This window comes from Bactrocera dorsalis, chromosome 2 (genome assembly GCF_023373825.1).
Source record: "Bactrocera dorsalis isolate Fly_Bdor chromosome 2, ASM2337382v1, whole genome shotgun sequence".
NCBI lineage: Eukaryota > Metazoa > Arthropoda > Insecta > Diptera > Tephritidae > Bactrocera > Bactrocera dorsalis.
The window spans coordinates 32,141,431-32,161,401 of NC_064304.1; the positions used below are offsets into that span (position 1 = coordinate 32,141,431).

Here is a 19,971-nt window from a genome sequence, read left to right on the forward strand (position 1 = left end):
ATACAAAAAAATGGTGCGCAAACGTCTACTGACCTTATTACCGTTAATACTGTTTGCACTGTGTAACATATTGGCGCGTGAGTCCACATCGCTGGCCATTGCACCATCGACATTTGGAACAGCCATCGCCAGGGCTGGCAAGCTATCGAACACACTTAAGGTGAGTTAATTGTAATATTATTAAACAAACATAAAAACACCGACAAAGATGGGCAAGTGCACTATGTGGAAGTTAGTATTTATTTTATTATGCATATTTATTATATTTTGCTACAATTTTAAAAATTTTAAGGGATGACAAGGAAAAACACATTAAGTGCCAATTTTCAATTAAAATATTTATTTAATATATGTATGTATATACTTGCATTATTTAAAGTGCCGAAACATTCATAGGTTATAAATGGCCGCCCTACTGTCAAGAAACTTTCGAACATAGCAGTTTAAATAGGCAACTTCGGTGATAATTTTTGACTAATTTTCGAATTAATCAATTGGCTGACAAAAGTTATACACGGGATCTTTAATTTATAAATACACTTGAGCGTATAGAAAAAGTTATGTCATATCAAGAGTTATCTATTCCAGAATATGAATCCAAAATCACTGTCTTAAGTCATCGCTGTATAATCTTTGTTCGAATTATGCAGGGATATTGAATAATCAAGGATTAATTTCTCAAACTATTACGTACTATATATCATGATAGTATAATAATAATTCTCTGTAGGGAGGGCACACCTAGTGTTGTGGCTCAAAACACATCGATTTTTGGAAATTAAAAAAAAAAGCTTATTGATTATTTGGAAAATGTGCAGGTATTTTTATGAATGTTTCAAAAATATACAGTGAAATCTTTGTAAATAATTACATATTTTTTAGCTATACGAGTTATTTGACGGCGCTATTACAAAGATCCTTCACTGCTACAGTGATTCCGCGGATGAAATATAAAAAAACATGTAAGAAAGTTCTAAGTTCGTGCATAACCGAACATTTCAAACTCTTGCAACTTACAAAATTAAAAGCCAGGGAAATACCATCTGGTATATGAGGCTTATTCCTCCGTCCTTTTTTAACGAACAAAAACAAAACTCTATAAGTCACTCATTATTCCCCTCCTAAATGCTACAGAGGCATGGATGATGACAACATCTGATGAGTCGGCTTTACGAGTTTTCGTGAGAAAGGTTCTGCGGAAGAACTATGGTCATTTGCGCATTGGCAACGGCAAATACCGCAGTCGATGGAACGACAAGCTGTATAAGATATACATATGACGACTTGGACATAGTTCACCGAATTAAAAGACCTGCGCTGGCTAGATCATGCCATCCGAATGGACGAATACACTCCAGCTCTGAAAGTTTTTGACGCAATACCCGCCGGGGGAAACTGAGGAAGACCTCTACTCCGTTAGAAATACCAGGTAAAGACTGACCACTTGGAATCTCCAATTGGCGCCAAATGGCAAAAAGTCTCTCCATTAGAGAAGAAGAAGAAGGCATAGGGCTGGTTAGTTAAATAAAGCCGAAGGCAAGTTTTCACCTGATTTTTTTCAATTTTATTAAGCCAACTCACATATTGTGCCGATATATGTACATACTTGTACTTGTATGTACATATATACCGCATTCGTATGTCACCCAGAAGTTCGAAAATCTTTATATTAGGTATAAGGGGCTCAGGAACGTATTGACCCGATTCAACCCGTGTTTAATAAACAGAGTTACTGTTGTCAGGAAAGTATCCACTCCATATTTCAATTATAAATTGCAGATATTGACCAATATTTTCGGTAACAATTCAACTGTAGGCACAGGGCCACAAATTCAGTACCTAAGGGCGTGAATAGTTTGTGGTTCGATTTGATCAATTTTAAGTAATATGGTTGCATACTCTAAAGGCATTATTCGTGTAAAGTTTTATCCCGTTATGTTAATTACTACTTGATTTGTACACTAGCAATTGAAGAAATAAAATGGATTTTAAAATTATGCTTTATGGGAAGTAGCCATGGTTTTAGTCAGATTTCGCCCATTTTAATGTCTCTGGGATATTTAGTTATTGACTTATTGCGCTTTTAATAGCTTTTAACAGTACGGCTATACATATATGGCCACCCACTCCTCATATAACGGTACGGTACTGTATCATCCGATTTCATCCATTCTGACAATGTCGGTAGAAGTTCTTATAATATTTGCTGTTGCCGAATTTGGTTTTTGTAGCCTTAGCCGTATAGCAGATATGCACATTAAACGTGTTAGAGCGCGGGCCACGCCCAATTATTCAAATTTGTATGCTCACGGGGACCACTTGTATTTCGGTTCATGGAGTTCCGTGGGAGTAGCTGTTTGCCGATTACGCCCATCTTTGAACTCCGCTTAACTTTTGCATACTTTTTGCCAAGGAACATGTGTACCAAGTATAAAAACTTATTTCCACATTCATTATGAATTACTTTATTAGCTATCTAAATTATGGGACTGTACATAAAATTTTTTCACAAAATATATTTATGAAATGTATGCTTTTTGTCCTTTTTTCATTCGACTATTTGTAATGTTTGATTTAACAGTTATTCTAAATAAATGTTCAAGAATATTAGGCAAAGAATTCATTATTCGATAATAATTTTATGGTTATTTAAAGAAGTAACTTGTCCTTCGATACTTGGCAATATTAATTATGATTGAGGAAGTAAATGGCGTAATTTCAATTTTAAGGCTACTTTTAGAGTTAACGTACTAAGATAGTGTTTGCTAATCGGCTTAAGACAAACGTCTATGGAATACCTAGCTTACGATTAACAATTTAGTCACTATAATACAAAATAGCCGTTAACCATCGTTAAGGCGGTGATTATGGATTGTCAGTCTTCCGAGGGCAATTGCATAAAAAGTACGCAGCTTGTTCCATAATATAAGCACGTACATCTAAATTTATTATATATAGCATAATCTGTAAGCAAAAAGTCATTGTTGAAGAAATATTGAGCAAAGTAACGAAAATAAATACCGAAATACTTGCAAAATAGTTATGAGGGTACGAGGGTACGCGACTAAACGGCATAATGATTGAGTGACAGCCGTCGTTTGTTTACAAATAAGTGTTGTTTTGTCACTTTAATGCATGAGTTATAGTATTCTCTTTGTGCTTGTATGACTTGGAGTCGTTAAAATTCCATAAAGACTTCTATGCGTTGTCGTTACTTTTTCATCTTTTTCTAATCTCGTACATTGTTGTTACTTTTTTGTACTTCTGCCATTGAATTGCCTTTGCTTTTGCTGCTCTTTACAAATACTTAAAAATAAACTATTTGCAACGCTAATTGATTTATTGAGTTTATAGCAGAATTGGCAAAAATGTGCGAAATCGATTATTATTAGGTTAGCAATGTATAATTCATTGTCGGCTATTGAACTACATGCGAGAAAAGATTATATTTATTGTGAGAGTTTATTCTATGAGTATCTAAGTATGTATAATATATGTATGTGAGAGGAAGATGAGAAGGGAAAGGAGACAAGACAAAAATATAAGTATGAGGATATGTAAATGAATTCAAAATTTCAAAACCATTATTATTTTTGCTCAACTGTGATTATTATATAGTTTTGTCAGTATGAAGTTATCAAAGAACTATGGAATTATTTAGATATTATATTAGACATAATTGAACAGACGTAAAAACAGTGTCAGAATGTGTTTTGACTAAAAGCTATTGACAGAGGATGTAGGATAGGCTGTAGCATTTTCTGTTTGGAAAAAAAATAAACTTATGTTTTTTGATGTGAATTTGATATTAAAATTCAATAATTCCGGACGTCATGAACGAAAGAAGAAAGACTTGATTTACTCTGACAATTGATCTGGAAATTTTACAGCTCGTTTCGTTGCTTGTCTCTATCATTTTGGTATTGAGTTTGATGATAAGATCTTATAGGGTTTGCCCGGAAAGTATTAGGACTGTTACAATTCATTAAAGACTTTCAAAATAGCCCCCTTAAACGTCGATGCAGTGATGCCAGCGTGATTTCCAAGCATTGAAGGCGTCACAGAAAGCATTCTCCGGAATAGCCTTGAGGGTCGAGGGGCATGACCATTCTCTGACACTTACTTTTTGCAGATTATCTCTTTCATGTTGGTCGCGCCTCCATCTCGGTTTATCATGGCACGATAACGATCGCCATTTACGGTTACGTTCTCACCGGCATTAATTTTGAAGACATATGGACTGATGATTCCACTGGCCTACAACCCACGTCAAACCGTTTATTTTTCTGGATGAAATGGCCTATCTTAAAGCTCTTCAGATTGCTCTAAGTCCCAAGTAATGGGTCATAGAGCGAAGCGATGTGGCTTGTAAAGGTCGAGCGGCTTCATTCTTGCACAAGCTCTATTTTGTCCACTTTCAATTTAAGATCTCGACGTAAAAAGCGCCATGTTGTTCCATATGTCAGTCCGAGTTGCAGCGAACGGCGCCGAATCGACTCTCCACTATCTTCGTGTACACTCTCAGCTACAGCTGCTATAACTTCTTCACTGCATACTGGACATGGTCTACTTGAACGAATATTATCCAATAATGAATGTTGGGTGTCCAGATGGGTGATAGAGTTCGAATAGGACGCTTAGTAGGTCGATCATGTTGACCATAAGTTGAGCAAAGCGCGCATAAGACATTCCTTACAGAACATGAATTTTGTAGTAAGGTTGAACGATTTGTAAATATTGTTCAGAGATGTCAAACCATTGCTATTGGAAAAAGTAGCTATACTTGATTAACCTGTCATAGACCATTTTTTTAGAGTGACAGATTTTTAGCAAAGAGTTATATTTTATAAAATTATGCTGTGAACCTAGTTACTATCCCCTAGAACTAGCACTGATCATCAAATTACATTGAATTTGAATTCATTCAACAAAATCTTATCACGATGAACTTAATTGGTGTGTAAAGTAAACCAAGGTTCGATAATTAAAACAGCAAAACACTGCTGCGTTACACTTGAATGCATCATTTACAACGTCAAACAAAGACCATAAAGTGATTCACATATGCATATACTCGTATAACCATATGTGTGTTTGCAATTTTCATGCGAGTGCGTGCTTATGATAAGTTGAGTACAGCGTGGCGCGAAAATTTACCTGAAAAGTGCATACGTATGTATATATGTATTTATAAAATAAATGAATATTTAATATTAGTAACTCAGCCTAAATTAAAGAAAATGTATTTATTTACCTATTATAATGAAAATTGTATCTTAAATTAGTAAAATAAGAATGGCTCATGGCAACAGATCAGGGGTAAACTTAATCTTTTAATTTATTTCAGTTTGATTGGGACGAGTCGAGCAAGAACGCGTTTCATACCTAAAATATCCACTTAAAAGCATCCCAACGAACTCGCTAGAGATCTCAAGCTCTGCTGTCAGCTCCATAATACTTATCTGATGATTTTCAAGCACCATATTCTTCACTTTGTTAATATTTTAATCAGTTGAGGTCGAAACTCGTCCAGAACGAGATATGCCTTTGAAGGTGTTGTACCACTCGTATGCTTATGTTTTTGATAAAACTAAATTACCGTTATTAATTTACTTTCATTTTAAATGTCACACTCGGAGGATCACTCGTCTCCATTGGCAAAAAACTGGGTCAGTCGGATCAACAAAAAACATTTGCCATTGACAGGAAAGTGTAGTAATTACTTGGTTCCAGGTCCAGGCTATGAGGTAGATGAATAAGAGCTTCCTCCGGAGGTTTTTGCGAGTTACTGTCGATATACTATCTTCTCTCATTGGTTAAATGTGGTCGATTCTGAGCGATTGTGCCCTTCCGACGGTTTCATCGTTGCTAGAACAAGACAAAAATTCAAATTATGGGCGTATGAGATAATTTTTTACAAATCAAAATAAACAAATAGCAAAACCTTTTTGACTGTCAATCATGCCTTAGCTACCGTTTGCGCCGACTCATCGCGATTTGACCACGACCATTATCACTTGACATTGTTGTGAGTGACCCACCTTTCATCACCATTAACCACCCGCTTCTGAAATATACCGACTTATCACTGCGACTCACCTGGGCGGATTGAAATTCGCTCCATGAGGTTGACGAATAAGCACTCAATTTTCGTAGCCACCCTAATATATAGAGTCTTCACACAACGACAAGTACTTTTTAAATGCCAAATATAATAGTTAGAGCATAGGTGTGATTTTAAAACAATCAAAGCACTGTTTTTAAGTAAAAAAATTCGCAATGTTTTTCTTTAGTTCTTCTGTGTTAACAAATATCTTCGAACGTAATAAATATGAAAATCAACAACAATGAGATTTTTTGTTACAGAACTTAGAGGTTTACATAAACTATTTAGAGGAGAAAACACTCAGAAATGCCTTTTCATTTAATTTCAATACGAATTTGTCTATCTAAACAAATATTTGAAGCCTTTATATATAACATATAATAAATATTTTTGGTAGCAAAAAAAAATGTAAAGAATTTGGTTGGTCTTTTACCTAACACTCATAAGTAGTTATCCAGAGTTCATTGAAGAGTTAAGCTATGTAGAATCCATTGATACAGTTCAAAATTGTGGCACGCTGTGCCATAAACGAAGAGTGAAGAAATGCAACTCAGAAAACCGAAAACTGTAATGGTAATTGTTAACAAAATGTTCCCCTCTTTTCGCTCATGACATCACGAACTAATGCATTGCTCTGTCAAACATACTCAGAAAACAGTGCGGCACTAAATTGACGTTACATATATCGATTTAAATCATTTTGAATCGAATTAATTGTATGATTTCAAATAAAAAGTGCTCTTGATCGTTTTTCGCTTAAAATATAAATAATTTTGAAAATTATGTTAATTTACTTTTATTGTAAATATTAATTTACCTCTTGTTCCTATACGGAAAATTGTATAATTTACTACTTCATCCAGTTATTCCAGTATAACTCGTATTTCACAACAACAATCAAATTAGAAACCATAATAATAGAAATTGTTAGACTTTTATTTGATATTTCCATTAGCTTTGAGTTTATATAAAGCCCATTAACTGTTATTACACTGCAACATTAATTTTAACACAAACGTTTTCAGTGTTTATTATTAGATTCTAACTGTGTCAAACTCATTGTAACGTTAAAAATTGCAAAGAACCGTTATTGCTTTGCATTTATTCATTGTAAGCAGCATAAAATCTATGCGGTGTATCCGTTATACTTATTGTTAAAGTAATAATGAATTTGAATTTTTATTGAACCCACGTCAACCAAATCACTTTTCTAATTGTTATACCCTGTACAAGGTATATTAAAGTTACCACGAAGTGGGTAACAACTAGAAGATAAGAAGAAAAGATTACAATCAAGTTATTGTACGGAAAGCTTTTTCATTTCGCAAACCATCTTCACGATGCTCGGCATGAATGAACATCCTGAACCATAGAAGATTCTACAATCTACTAACATAATGTTTTGATGTTACATTTATATAGCATATACTATACATAGTTCCTATATGAACTGACCGTTCAAAATCAGGGTAAAAATATTTTTAAAAAATATTTTCCCGTATTAAGTAATCTTGGTTTGTCTTGGGGGTGTTTTATATCAAACAAAGTAGCTAGAAAGAACTAAGTAGCAATACGTTTTCCGTTTGGTGGAAGGCAGACTGGAGAAGTGTTCCTTCCATAACTTCAGTATGCTCTAAACATCAGCAACTTGAAACCTTTCGTTAGTCGCCGCATCTTTTCGAATAATTTTCGAGCATTACTTTTATCGACCAGCTTCTAAAGATCTTCATACTCACTCATTTCGACCCTTTTATTTTGTCTGCATATGCGTCTAGTTTCCCTCTTCAACTCTCGGTATCTATCCGACCCTGCCTGTGATATGGTCGATCGCAGTATTGCGAGGTATGTTATCTGCTTTCTCTCCACTGCGACACGACAGTCCTCATCGTACCAGGTGTTTATTTCGACCTTTCCGAAAACCAATGGTTTCGCTTACAGCTATAAGTAAGGAGCTTGCAATGCCGTCCTACAGTTGTAGCAAAGTAGTTCGTTGAATTCTCTTGTGCTGGAGTCTAGTACTACAGACATTCAAATTTCGGGCCCCTATGAAGTCGATCAGACTCAAACCATTTGGAGAGGCTGAATTCTCCGACTGTTGTACCAACGATGCCAGACTATAAAAAACAGCGTGGTTACCCTAGTGACGTTTCAAGCTTTTTGCATTACAAAAATTTACCTTCTTTTTACTTATGTGGCACTGTAGTCATAAAGCAATGTAATTCATGTATGCCCTCAGCCAAGTTACTACAAGTGCAATAACATGCAAGTTTACCAGCAACAATAGTAAAGAGATCATGTAGTCGCGCAGCCTCCAAAAATCTGCTCTACGAAAATAAACGGCTATCTGAAACCAACACGGAGTCACACATACACATACATATATGTAACTCTATATGCTAGGGAGCATTTTCAAGTTTAAGGACAAAGTTTAACATTTCTTCATAACCTAATAACATTAGTATGGAGTGCCTAATTCGTCGGCAGAAGTAAATTATAATCATTTAAAACAAAAGTGAAGCAACAGCATTTATCATGGGGACTGTCAAGGTACATAGACTACATAATATTCACAAAAATTTTGTAGCTTCAATAAATGATTTTTTTTTTGAAATTTGAATGAAAGGTATTTTTATCGAAAGATTGACTCTTAAGTAAGCAAGGTATTTCTCCATTCTTCGAAGTTACCATCCATCTATTTTAAATTCTTACGCATTCAAAAAATTAATTCATCAATAACAAGTCAACTCTCCGAGTTTGCAAACTTTTACTCACACCTGCTTTTCTGGAATGTTTACCAAGGCAAATAAATTTTGGTATTAATCGGTTAATCTTAATATGTAATAAGTCTACGCGCCAAGTTCCCGAACTTTTAAACGCACCCTCGTATCTTAAATTCCAATGAAGGCGAATAAATCTTGGTATTTACTTGATTGAACATTATAAAAAATCTAAATTATAAGTCTTCCGTCGAAATTCGCAAACTTTCAAATACACCCTCGTATGTACAATGTACATATTGGAAATGCCGCTAAGGCAAATTAACCTTGGTATTTAAATAGTAGGGTCTAATAAATGAATTCAAAAATATGTATACTATCCAAGTTGCCAAACTTTCAAACTCACCCTCGCATCTCAAATGCACCCTCGTATCTTAAATGTCAATTAGAGTGTATAAACTTGGTATTTACATCATTAAGCGTAATAAAAAAATCTCAATAATAAGTCTCTTATCCAAATTCACAAACTTTTAAACGCACCCTCGTATATGAAAAGTCACTTATGCCAAATAAATCTTGGTATTTCCTAAGTTGGACGTAATAAAAAATTTTTAAAATAAGTATACTCTCCGAGTTCGCAAACCTTCAAACTCACCCTCGTATCTGAAATGTCGTTCAAGACGATGAGATTATTTCATACAGTTGCTTGTTTTACATAATGAATTGTCTGCATTCAAAGAGTAAACTGCAAAACAACGCAACACTAACAAAAGCAACAACAAATTGCAGTATTTTATTTGCGAAAACAAAAATTGCATCTGCAAATTGGCCGTTGGTAGTGGTGATAGTGCTAATAGGCGCAAGCAATCAGCTTTTGGCAACTATGTAAGAGAGTTAACTCCGCAGTTGCAGGCGAGTAACGGAGTTGGAGTGTGGCCAAAACGCGCATGCGCAACGAAATCGAGAGTGAAAAGTGAATTTACCATATGTGAAATTGTTGGAAAATTGTGAGCGGAAGTGAAAAGCGAAGAAAACCGTTTATGCAACGGAAAAAGTGCAGTGACTGACAATAAAAGGGTTAAAAAGTTGAGCGCAAGCAAAAAAGTTCCTATACAACTCGGCAACTGATCATTGTGTTCGGTAACTAAAGTGTTACATAAAGTGCAACAACACAAACAAACACTCATGCATTTTACGCTCTCTGCAAGCAGACTTTGTGTGCCACCAAACTAACCGGCTGACCGAGTGCCCAGTCGAGCGCAATTCAGCACAAAACTGGCTGAACTGACAAAGTGCTCAATCGGCGAATTGACTCGTGCGACACTCGTGCGCCGACGTCGCTTATCTAACCAACCATTCAACTCGGCGCGCTCTTCAATCATCACAGTCAATATGAAATACCGTTGCATTGCAGACTTTGTTGTTGTGGCCGTTGTCATTGTGGCGGCGAGTGGTCTCATTGTTTTCGCCATTGCCACGCAGAATTCCAACCGGCGATTGGAGCGAAAGCTGGCGGCGCATGAAGCCAATTTGACGCAAATCACAGAACAGTTGATGCTAATTGGCACAACAACAACAATGAGTTCAAAACCAACCGAAAGCGACATAACAGTGCCAACGACCGAGCAACAAGGAAGTAACGATATAACAGATGCAACAACAACAACAGTTCAGCCAGTGTCGACAGTGCGTGGCGTCGCGCTGGCGTATGAGCAACCTAGAATTAGTACGGCGGGTGCAATGAACGCCACAACAACAACAACAATTGTAACAAGAGCAGCTGTGCGCACTAGAAAAATACCGGCATATATAACAACAACAATAAATGCTGCCGTCGATCGGGCACAATCGTCGCGACGAATCACAAGGCTCAAAGCGAAACTGATGCCAGCAGCCATTGTGGCAGCACGCGCGGCAACCAACACTTTGGAGGTAAATACGCGTGTGTCTGTATGACCCTGCAGGGCTAAGAGTATTAATTGCTAACCGGTTAAAGTTTAGTGCAGTTAACTTTATTACTATATTGAGTGGTTTTCCCACGAAAGCCACTGTGGACTTAAAAATGTGTTTTACTATGTTTAAATTTAAGCCGGATTGATAAAAAAAAAAACAATTTCACCTTTCTTAATACAAAAATTTATAATCGTCTTCAAAATAGGCCCCTTTTGGGCCAATGCAAGCATGTTAATGTTTAATCCAATTTTCTTTACACTTGTAATAAGCTTCGGCTGACGCGGCTTTTATTCAGCAAATTTTGATTTATCTTGGATTCGGCTCATTTTTGAGCGCCTTTCGCTGGGCTCCTTAACAGTTTCGACATCAATCCACAACTCGTCGCCTGTAATGATGCGTTTGATATATGTATATAAAATCCTCAGCTACTTTGTCAATCATCGACGCCGTTTTGCAACCGTTTTTGGCTTTTGGCACGAGTCTAACATTGACTCGTTTTATATCCAAAATATTAAACAAAATGTGTTCAATCGATCTACAAGAAATGTTGAGAATTTCTGATGTCTTTCTGAGGCCAACACGATGATTTTCAAGCACTGTTTCTTTAACATTTTAAATGTTATCGTCATAAACAGTGATGAGCCGACGGATTGTAAGAGGCAAGTTTCACTGAATGCTTTGACAACTCAAATACATACCTGTGTTTGTGATGAGGTAAACTCCCTAAATTGAAACATTTTCAACGATTTCATAGCCGTCATGTTAAAACTCGCCAAACAAATATTTTTCGCTGTTAAACACACAATATACAAGTTCCATTTTCAAATGTAGGGAAAAAATGTTTGTCGATTTAATGCAGTTTTGTTCTCATTGTCTGTCACCAATTATGTTACTGAAAAAGTACTGTACATCACAGAAATATATTTCATCATTTTTTCAAAGTGGTCACTAATGGTAATATTATTAGAAATAGATTTATCACTAGTTTCTCTTAAGATACTGGAGATATCTCTAGCAAACTCTGTGAAAGAATACCTTTGGCTTCATCCCATATTATCAAAACAGCTGTTAAGGTAATAAACATGTCCACCTTCCATTATAATACTAGTACCATTCATTTCTAATAGTTAGCATGATAAGACGCTAAAGAAAAAAGGCAGAAACTTACTTGGCAGACTTAGTTTTGGACCCAAAATTTATCTCTGACACTGAAAACTTCTAAGCGAGTTTTTATATGCCTTAACTAGCCTCCGAACTGGCTAAAACGATATTTAGTATAAAAAATTTCTATCAGGAACATTAGGAAGTTTATTTTTCTTCTCCATTTTTTTATATTTTTTATCTGTTTCAATATGGAAACAGACCTAATTAGATAATGGAACCAACCCTTCAATAATAATCGAGCGTAATTTAAATTAAAAAGGCTTAATATTTTTTGCCCACAGTGTGCTCCAGCTTTATCCATGAGAACTAGTATGATCTCGGCGAAATTGCCTCAGTTATGAACCACACGTCTCTCTATATATAATGAATTTCCTATAGGGCATATGCAACAAATGCGCATTTTTATGTCTAACCGAAAAAATGTACAAAAATTTACGTAGAAATATGTATGTGTCAGTATGTTTTCTTTGCCACGCACGCGTTGCAGCTAATCAAAGGTGCAACAACAGCAAATAACTGGCATTCATTTATTATTATTATGAGTTATTGTTATTTTTATTGTTGTACATTAGCTTTGGCGGTAATAAAGTTGATTTGCGCTTTTGGTGGCGCTGCGCTTCATTGTGTTTCAGCATGTCTTTGAGCTGCGGTTGGCTTTTGAATCAAACACATTTTTCACACAATGCGGAAGTGTCAGTGCGTGTCAAATGGCTTTCATATTTTGTTTATTTTAATATTAGAAAATTATGCAGTTACTTATGTATTTGCGCAAATTCGTTTTAGGGCGGTTTTCACTTTACTAATTACAGTTACTTTGAAGAATTAAATTACGCATGAGGCAATTTTAAAGCTTACATATTGGGGTGTTTCTTCAGCTAATAGTTATTAATGCAGAGTTTAATTGACATATTAATTGCAGTCATTATTTTTTATGCTGGGACAGGTGGTTTTTGAAATTATTTTTTTGACAAATACATGGTATCTAATATTCTTGAAAAATTAGTAAATGAACAAGAAAAAACATTAACTTCGGCTGCACGGAAGCTAATATATCCTTCACAGGTGCAATTCTTTTAGGTACTTTAGGACCAGTTTGTATGGAAGCTGTATGCTATAGTAATCCGATCTCAACAATTTTTTCGGAGATTATATTATTACCTTAGAAAATAATCTATACCAAATTTCGTGAAGATACCACGTCAAATGCAAAAGTTTTCCATACCAGCACTAGATTCCGATCGTTCAGTTTGTATGGCAGCTATATGTTATAGTAGTCCGATATCGGCAGTTCCGACAAATGAGCAGCTTCTTGAAGAGAAAATGACGTTTGCAAAATTTCAAAACGATATCTTAAAAACTGAGGGACTAGTTCGTATATATACAGACAGACAGACGGACATGGCTAAATCGACTCAGCTCAACATACTGATCATTTATATATATATACTTTATAGGGTCTCCGACGCTTCCTTCTGGGTGTTACAAACTTCGTGGCAAACTGAAACCCTGTTCAGGGTATAATAAAAGCCAATTATGTTTGCGTGTTGTATACCAAATATCCAACACTAACGGATCAAAAGGTGAAATAGGAACAGAAGCAGGCTTCTTCTAAGGGATACATAAGAGGGAACGAAAAAGCAGACGATTTGGCCCAGTCAGGGGCAGCTAGAAACATAATTTTCCTAAGCTGTTCCAGAAAATTCGCCAACTAAGAAGAAGAAGAAAAGAAGAAGAAGAAAATTCAATTTCTTCAAAGCTTGTTTTCAACAGTAAACTCTATAGGAAAGCCTCTGGCAGATCGATCAAACATCTTCTACTCGGCAAAAGAGAACTTAGGTTAGGCAACCTACACTTAAAAAAAATATAAAAGTGGTTTATCTCTTCAAATGCCCAGCCTTCAGCCAGATCAGGCGGAATATACTCGACGGTTCCGAATACTCCAACTTAAGAGACATTGAACAGATGGGGTGAAAAGTAGTATGTTTAAAAAAAATACTGTGTTGCTAGATAAGGCTAAATGGAGCTGCCGTCGAAGACCATCATGGGTCTAATTATGGCTTCGCTTTCCAATCACACATAAAACCATATGGAATCAAAGTAGTATTCCTGCTTTCCAGAGATACAGATGTCATATTACTTATTTCGTGTTATCGTATCCATACCTGAACTTATCAAAAAAACATCATGTTCACGTATGCCAACTCTTAATCCACTTTTCAATACACTTATTGTAAGCCTCGTGTGGGATGGTCTTTAGGGCCTATAGCAAATAAGTTTTAATGTCTTCAATTCACTCAATGGAAATGGAATTTTCAGTTTCTAAAATATTAAAAGAGTCACAGGGAGCAAAATCTGTCGAATACAGTGGCTGACCGAAGACTATTGCTTCGTGTTTGATCTAAAAGTCAATCTCAATCACGCCAGATTGAGACGATGCATTCAAGTCTTTTCGTCTTTTTCTTCGAGTCCAGCATTGACACACTTCATACCCAAAACATTAACCAAAATGTGTTGAGGCGATACATAAGGAATGTTCAGATCATCTGCTATCTCTATCAGGCCAACACAACGTTTTTATAGCACTGTTTCTTTAACTTTAACGATGTTATTATCAGTAACAGAGATGGATGGACGAGTCGGAAGAGGCGAGTTTTCAATGGCTTTACGACTTTCACTACATGCTTTGTGCCGCTCAAATACTTGTGTTTGCTTAAAGTAGTGCCGTCACCGTGATTTCATTAGATACACAAAATGTCAAGCAAACATTTTGGTAATTTTTTTCATTGTAAAAGTTGCCAAAGAAACTCCTCGCAAAGTAAACAAAAACACTGCCAATAAAACAATTTAGTTGACATTAGAATTAAACTTTATACGAAGATAAAAAGATTATACCAATCTAGGAAGTAATTGACAACCTGCTGAATCGTTGAGGAAGTGTAGCGTCGTGTTTTAGCGATGTCGCCAATGAGACATTTGAAGAATGAGACAAAAATGGCCAAAGTTTACAATTGAGGTGTCCTATTTCGATTCGAAGAATTTTTAACACGGTTCATTTGTAGGGGATTAAAGCTTGCCATTTTTGTTTTAGGGTTTGTCTTGTCATTGAAAATAGGACTACGTCTCAGAGATTTCTATCGCGCGAGTATTCAGGTTTAAAAACAAGGAAAGGTCACTGTAGTCTCAAATTGGAAATTATGGTAAAGCACAACTTTCACATACTCAAATGTTCATGAATGATCTGTCCAAGCGTCAGCTATCTCGATCAACTTTATTTTATATTTTTAGCTGCTCGTATACATATGGACCGACAGTGATCAATTGCCTGCTTTTTAAACCTCTATGTATGTGGTCTAGGTAGGTAGGAGTGCAGCTCTGTTGTATTTTGAGCACAATTAGAGGTAGCTGTGCTATTTTGGTGCACTAATCGTAGACATTTATGCTATTGCCATCACGTTTCACATTCTCTTTTAAACCATTTTGTGGTTTCGATGAAGCTACTAATGTCCGATATGCTTTTTGTATCCATCCATTCAAGGTTTGGTGCTTGATGGATTCCGAGTGTTGTGTGTCCGATCTGCGATAGGGCTGGGCATTCACAGAGAAAGTGGAAAATTGTTTCCTTATTCCCTACTAGTTCGCAGCCTGAGTAGATGTTGTTGTAGGACATACCCATTTTAGACGCATGTTCTCCAAATGACCAATGCACTGTTATAGTAGCAATTAGCCTGTAGATACTGTTCCTGGACCTATTTAATAAGTCGTTAGTTCTTTTCTTGGCATATGTTGGCCATATCTGTTTGGTTACATTGCATTTAGTTATATTTTTCCATCTATTATTTGCTAATTGTTAAAATTGTATATTGAGCTCTCTTCTGATCGATCCTAGCGGGCTTGGTATATCACTCTGCCTAGGATTCGCTTAAGAAAGCTTCTGCCTTTGCCAACTCGTCTGATTTTTCATTAGATTGGATAGTCGAAAAAGTCTTTTCGTATTTCTAATCAAACTTCAACTTATTTTTTTATATTTATACTAATAAATAAATAAACAAATATTTACCATTCTGGTATATCCTTCATTAGATATTCAAGGGGTTTTAAAGACTTAATCTACTTATTTACTTACATACATAAGAGGAAATGGATATCTAAATACTTTTCTTATTTTATGCAATTTTGGCTGTGAGATCGATTTACCCAATATTAGAAGGCTAATTGAAAAAATTAAAATGAAGACTTTTTAACAGCTGCGATGGTTAATTTCGCTTTTAATATGACACCAATAATATAATATTTGAATAATCTAACCAAATTCAGAAAATAAACAAAACATTTATCTATTTACATAATATTAATGAGTGCCCACTTCCAGGTCAAAGATTTATGGAAAAATGTATGCTAAATGCAAATTTCTACAACTAAAGTTCAAAGACATTACTTATTGAGTTCAGTTATATTGAACTCGTTTACGAAATATTATGGAAAAGCACAGACGCTTTATCAAAATGTGCGGAAAGACTCTTCAGCGATTTTGATAAAAAAAATTGCGTTTACCGAACGAAGCTTTAGCGAATGTTTGTGTATAGCATTGATAAAAGCAAAACATTTACACTTCGGAAGTTTGCAGGGCTCTTTGGGTGCACGAGTTCGAATACACACATACATACATACAAGTATATGCATGCATTGTATATGCATGATACTTAAACAATGTAAATGACCAAACCTGATGACCAACAACGCTTAACAGCTGAAGTTGAACTTGAAAATTTTTAATTTGGTAAAGAGATAAACGGCGTAAAGGCGATAAAAAGCAGCGCGACATGCAAGCGAAGAAGAATTGTGTGACATGCAATGTGAGAAAATTAGAGGATGGTAGCATGTATGTATGTATACGTGAATAAACGTTTCATTTTTACAAAAAAATGTACAAATATGCTTATTATTATTATTTTATATATAGTCGTATGTATGTATGAAAGTATGTATTAATTTTAGTAATTCATATTTGTGTATGTATGAAGGCATGTACATATGTACATATACATATGTATGTATGTGCATATAAAAAACCAGTATTTTCGCCATTTATGAAATGAAGTTATAATGGCAGAGCACAGTACACGAAGTGTTTGAGTTCAACGGTAAAAGATGTTAGCGATATTTGTGAGATTTTAATTGGAGTACAAAGCGGCTCAAGCGAGACAAAATTTTATTTGCTGAACTTTAAGCGTAAGCTTATTATACAGCGAGTCATTAAGAGTTGTAAAACAGCCGGCAAGCAATTAACTCAATCAGACGCAACAAAACACTATTGAGGTTATCATTCAGGCTTTGCGAAATATTAGTGTATGTATGTATGTACGAGTATTTACAGCAGCTGACTTGTTGTTATTTATTACATACAGCACGTAGATACCGTTACATATGTATGTATGCATATCCATACATAACATACAATTCATAACAAACTGTTTACTCTAATTGCAATTGTTGGTTACTCATACGCCATGTCTGCACTTTTATATGACAATTATACAATTTTATTGAATGTGAATCGCATAATTGTTTTTTGATATGCAATCTAGTGGCATTCATTGAAATAGATAATGTCAAGGTTAAGTTTGCAAAAACCGCTATAAACCATGAATTCGATAATTACCGTTGCAGTAAGCTCTTAGTTTCGAAAGAGACAATTATCTAATTACATGCATGCAATACAGCATAAAACCATCTAGTAGTTACCAATAGAGATTATACCTGAAACTAATATTTTTCCAGATTGAGTCATAAGTAAAAAATTAATTCCGTTTTTCGGAGTTAGCCACCAAAACCCAAATATCTGCCTTCGAATTTCGAAATTGAGCAAAGTCAGAAATTAGTATTAATAATGACTTGTAAGTTACTACAAAAGTAAAAGTACGAGAATTTCTCTTTTCTTTTAATAGTATACAACATTTTCCAGAGAAACTAACATGACAAGAATTCAAAATCGGATCCTCGAATACAGTTTATTTAAAAAAACTAGTCCGATTTTTAACAATTTCTTATTTTCTCTGCTATCTCATACAAAAACTATATCTACATATATAACTTAAAGGGTTAGGGAAGCCCATAGTCAGTCATGACAGTATTTCTCGTTTTCAGCCTCATACAGCTCATCGATATTCGGCGTGGCCAACGCGCAAAGGGCCATAAATCTTTCGCCGAATCTTTCTCTCGAAAACTCGTAACGTCAAGTCATCAGGTTTTGTCATCGTCCATGCCTCTGCACCATATAGCCGGACGGGAATAATAAGTGACTTGTAGAGTTTGGTTTTTGTTCGTTGAGAAAGGACTTGACTTCTCAATTATCTACTTAGTCCGAAGTAGCACCTGTTGGCAAGAGTTATTCTATGTTGGACTTCGAGGCCGACGGTGTTGTAGGTAATAATACTGGTTCCAAGATAGACGCTTCGCTTCCTTATTCAGTCTGGAGAAAACAGAACTAACAACGTGGTTGTTGAGACCAATTGTATCAATATCATAGGCATACGTCGGTAGCTGTATACTCTATAGAAGGTTATACCTTTAGCTCTGCAGCTCGAACTATTTTCTTCGGTAGTAGATTAAAGAAATCGGACGATAGTGATCATTTTGTGAAACCTCGTTTGGTATCGAACGTCTTAAAGAGGTCCTTCCCGATTTTGACGGAGCTTTTGGCTTTGCGCAACGTCAGTGTCTATTTCATAGTCATCGATTGGGAAATCGGGTTCACCATCTCGTGGTGTTATGCTTCCACTGCCATTCAGCAGGTTCCTCTCTATGGTTTCAGTATGCTCTAAGCATCAGTCCCTAGATCATCTCTGGGTGTTCTACAAGAGTATGTTTAAATTTTTGATTAATAGGACAATGGTCTGATTACGCCCATCTACCAACTCGTATTTTTTGTACTAAGAAACCAGCATACCATTTTTCATCAAGATATCTCAATTTTTACTCAAGCTACATCTTGCACGGACGGACGGACAGACAAACAGTCACTCGGATTTTAACTTTCTCATCATCCTGATCATGTATATATATATAACCCAATATCTATCACGTTTAGTTTTCGGCGATACGTACAACCATTAGGTGAACAAAACTATAATACTCTGCAGTAACATGTTGCAAGAGTATAAAAATTATAAATATTTCCTTACTATCTAATAAATAAGTAATGTAATTATTATAATATCGAAATGCATACTTGTAATACCTGATCTTGCGCTATTGTAATCACAAATATTTCGACTTTGCAGGAGTCAACCGCATGGAAGACATTAACATCACATCCCAACTCGCTGGTGCAACTGTTTCCGTCACGTGCGATGCGCGTCGTTCAAGAGGTGGTGCGCTCGCTACGCGTAAGTAAATACAATATAAGAGAATCAAAATGAAAATGAAGAAAAAAGGGTCTGAGGAAATCGTCAAGAAGCATATTCCGCATTTGTGTGAAAATGCCCATTCGCAATAAGCATTACAAATCAACCGCAACCGCATGCAAGCGACAAAAACGTACCCGTTGGAGCCATTAAGGCATTCCAACGGCAACAGTGACCTTCGCCACAGAATAATGACGACAAAAAGTAGGCACACAACGAAAGAGTTGTGAAAAATTCGCAACCAAGTAAATTTGCTGCTAAATTATAGCTGAATTTCAGTAATATATGCTTATGTGTATTAGAGCGGGTCGACTTACTGGAAGCCAAAAATTGGAAATTTGCGTGATTGTAAAAATTTTTAGGTCAGTTTTTGAGATATCCAAATGAAGTTTAATGCGTAGGCCCATTTTCATATTCTAATAATCATTATTTGGTATCGGTCAGATCGAAATACTATATAACATATCCCCCATACAACCAATTATGCAGTTTTTTCAAACTTCGCCTAAAAATCGCTGGCTTTTAACCGGTTTTAGCAACCATATAGCTCGCGATTTTATAAAAAAAAGAATCGACCCGCTCTAGTTTGTATTTTTACAAGTGCTTTAGGCAATTGCCAAGTCACTCC

At 35.7% G+C, this 19,971-nt stretch overlaps 1 protein-coding gene across 3 annotated transcripts in view; it reads left to right on the forward strand.

Moving 5' to 3' along the window:
* The window catches only part of LOC105231844 (esterase E4), a 36,849-nt gene that overhangs the window by 10,406 nt on the left and 6,472 nt on the right, over positions 1–19,971 (forward strand). The window contains exons 1-2 of one of the 3 annotated variants that reach the window (XM_049449654.1): positions 7–160; positions 19,221–19,325. In XM_049449654.1, coding sequence (XP_049305611.1) covers positions 11–160; positions 19,221–19,325 — 255 coding nt within the window. In that variant the 5' untranslated portion in view covers positions 7–10. Of the gene's footprint in view, positions 1–6; positions 161–9,696; positions 10,756–19,220; positions 19,326–19,971 lie in introns of those variants that run through there. The other 2 variants (XM_011213331.4, XM_049449655.1) reach the window with 2 other exon arrangements.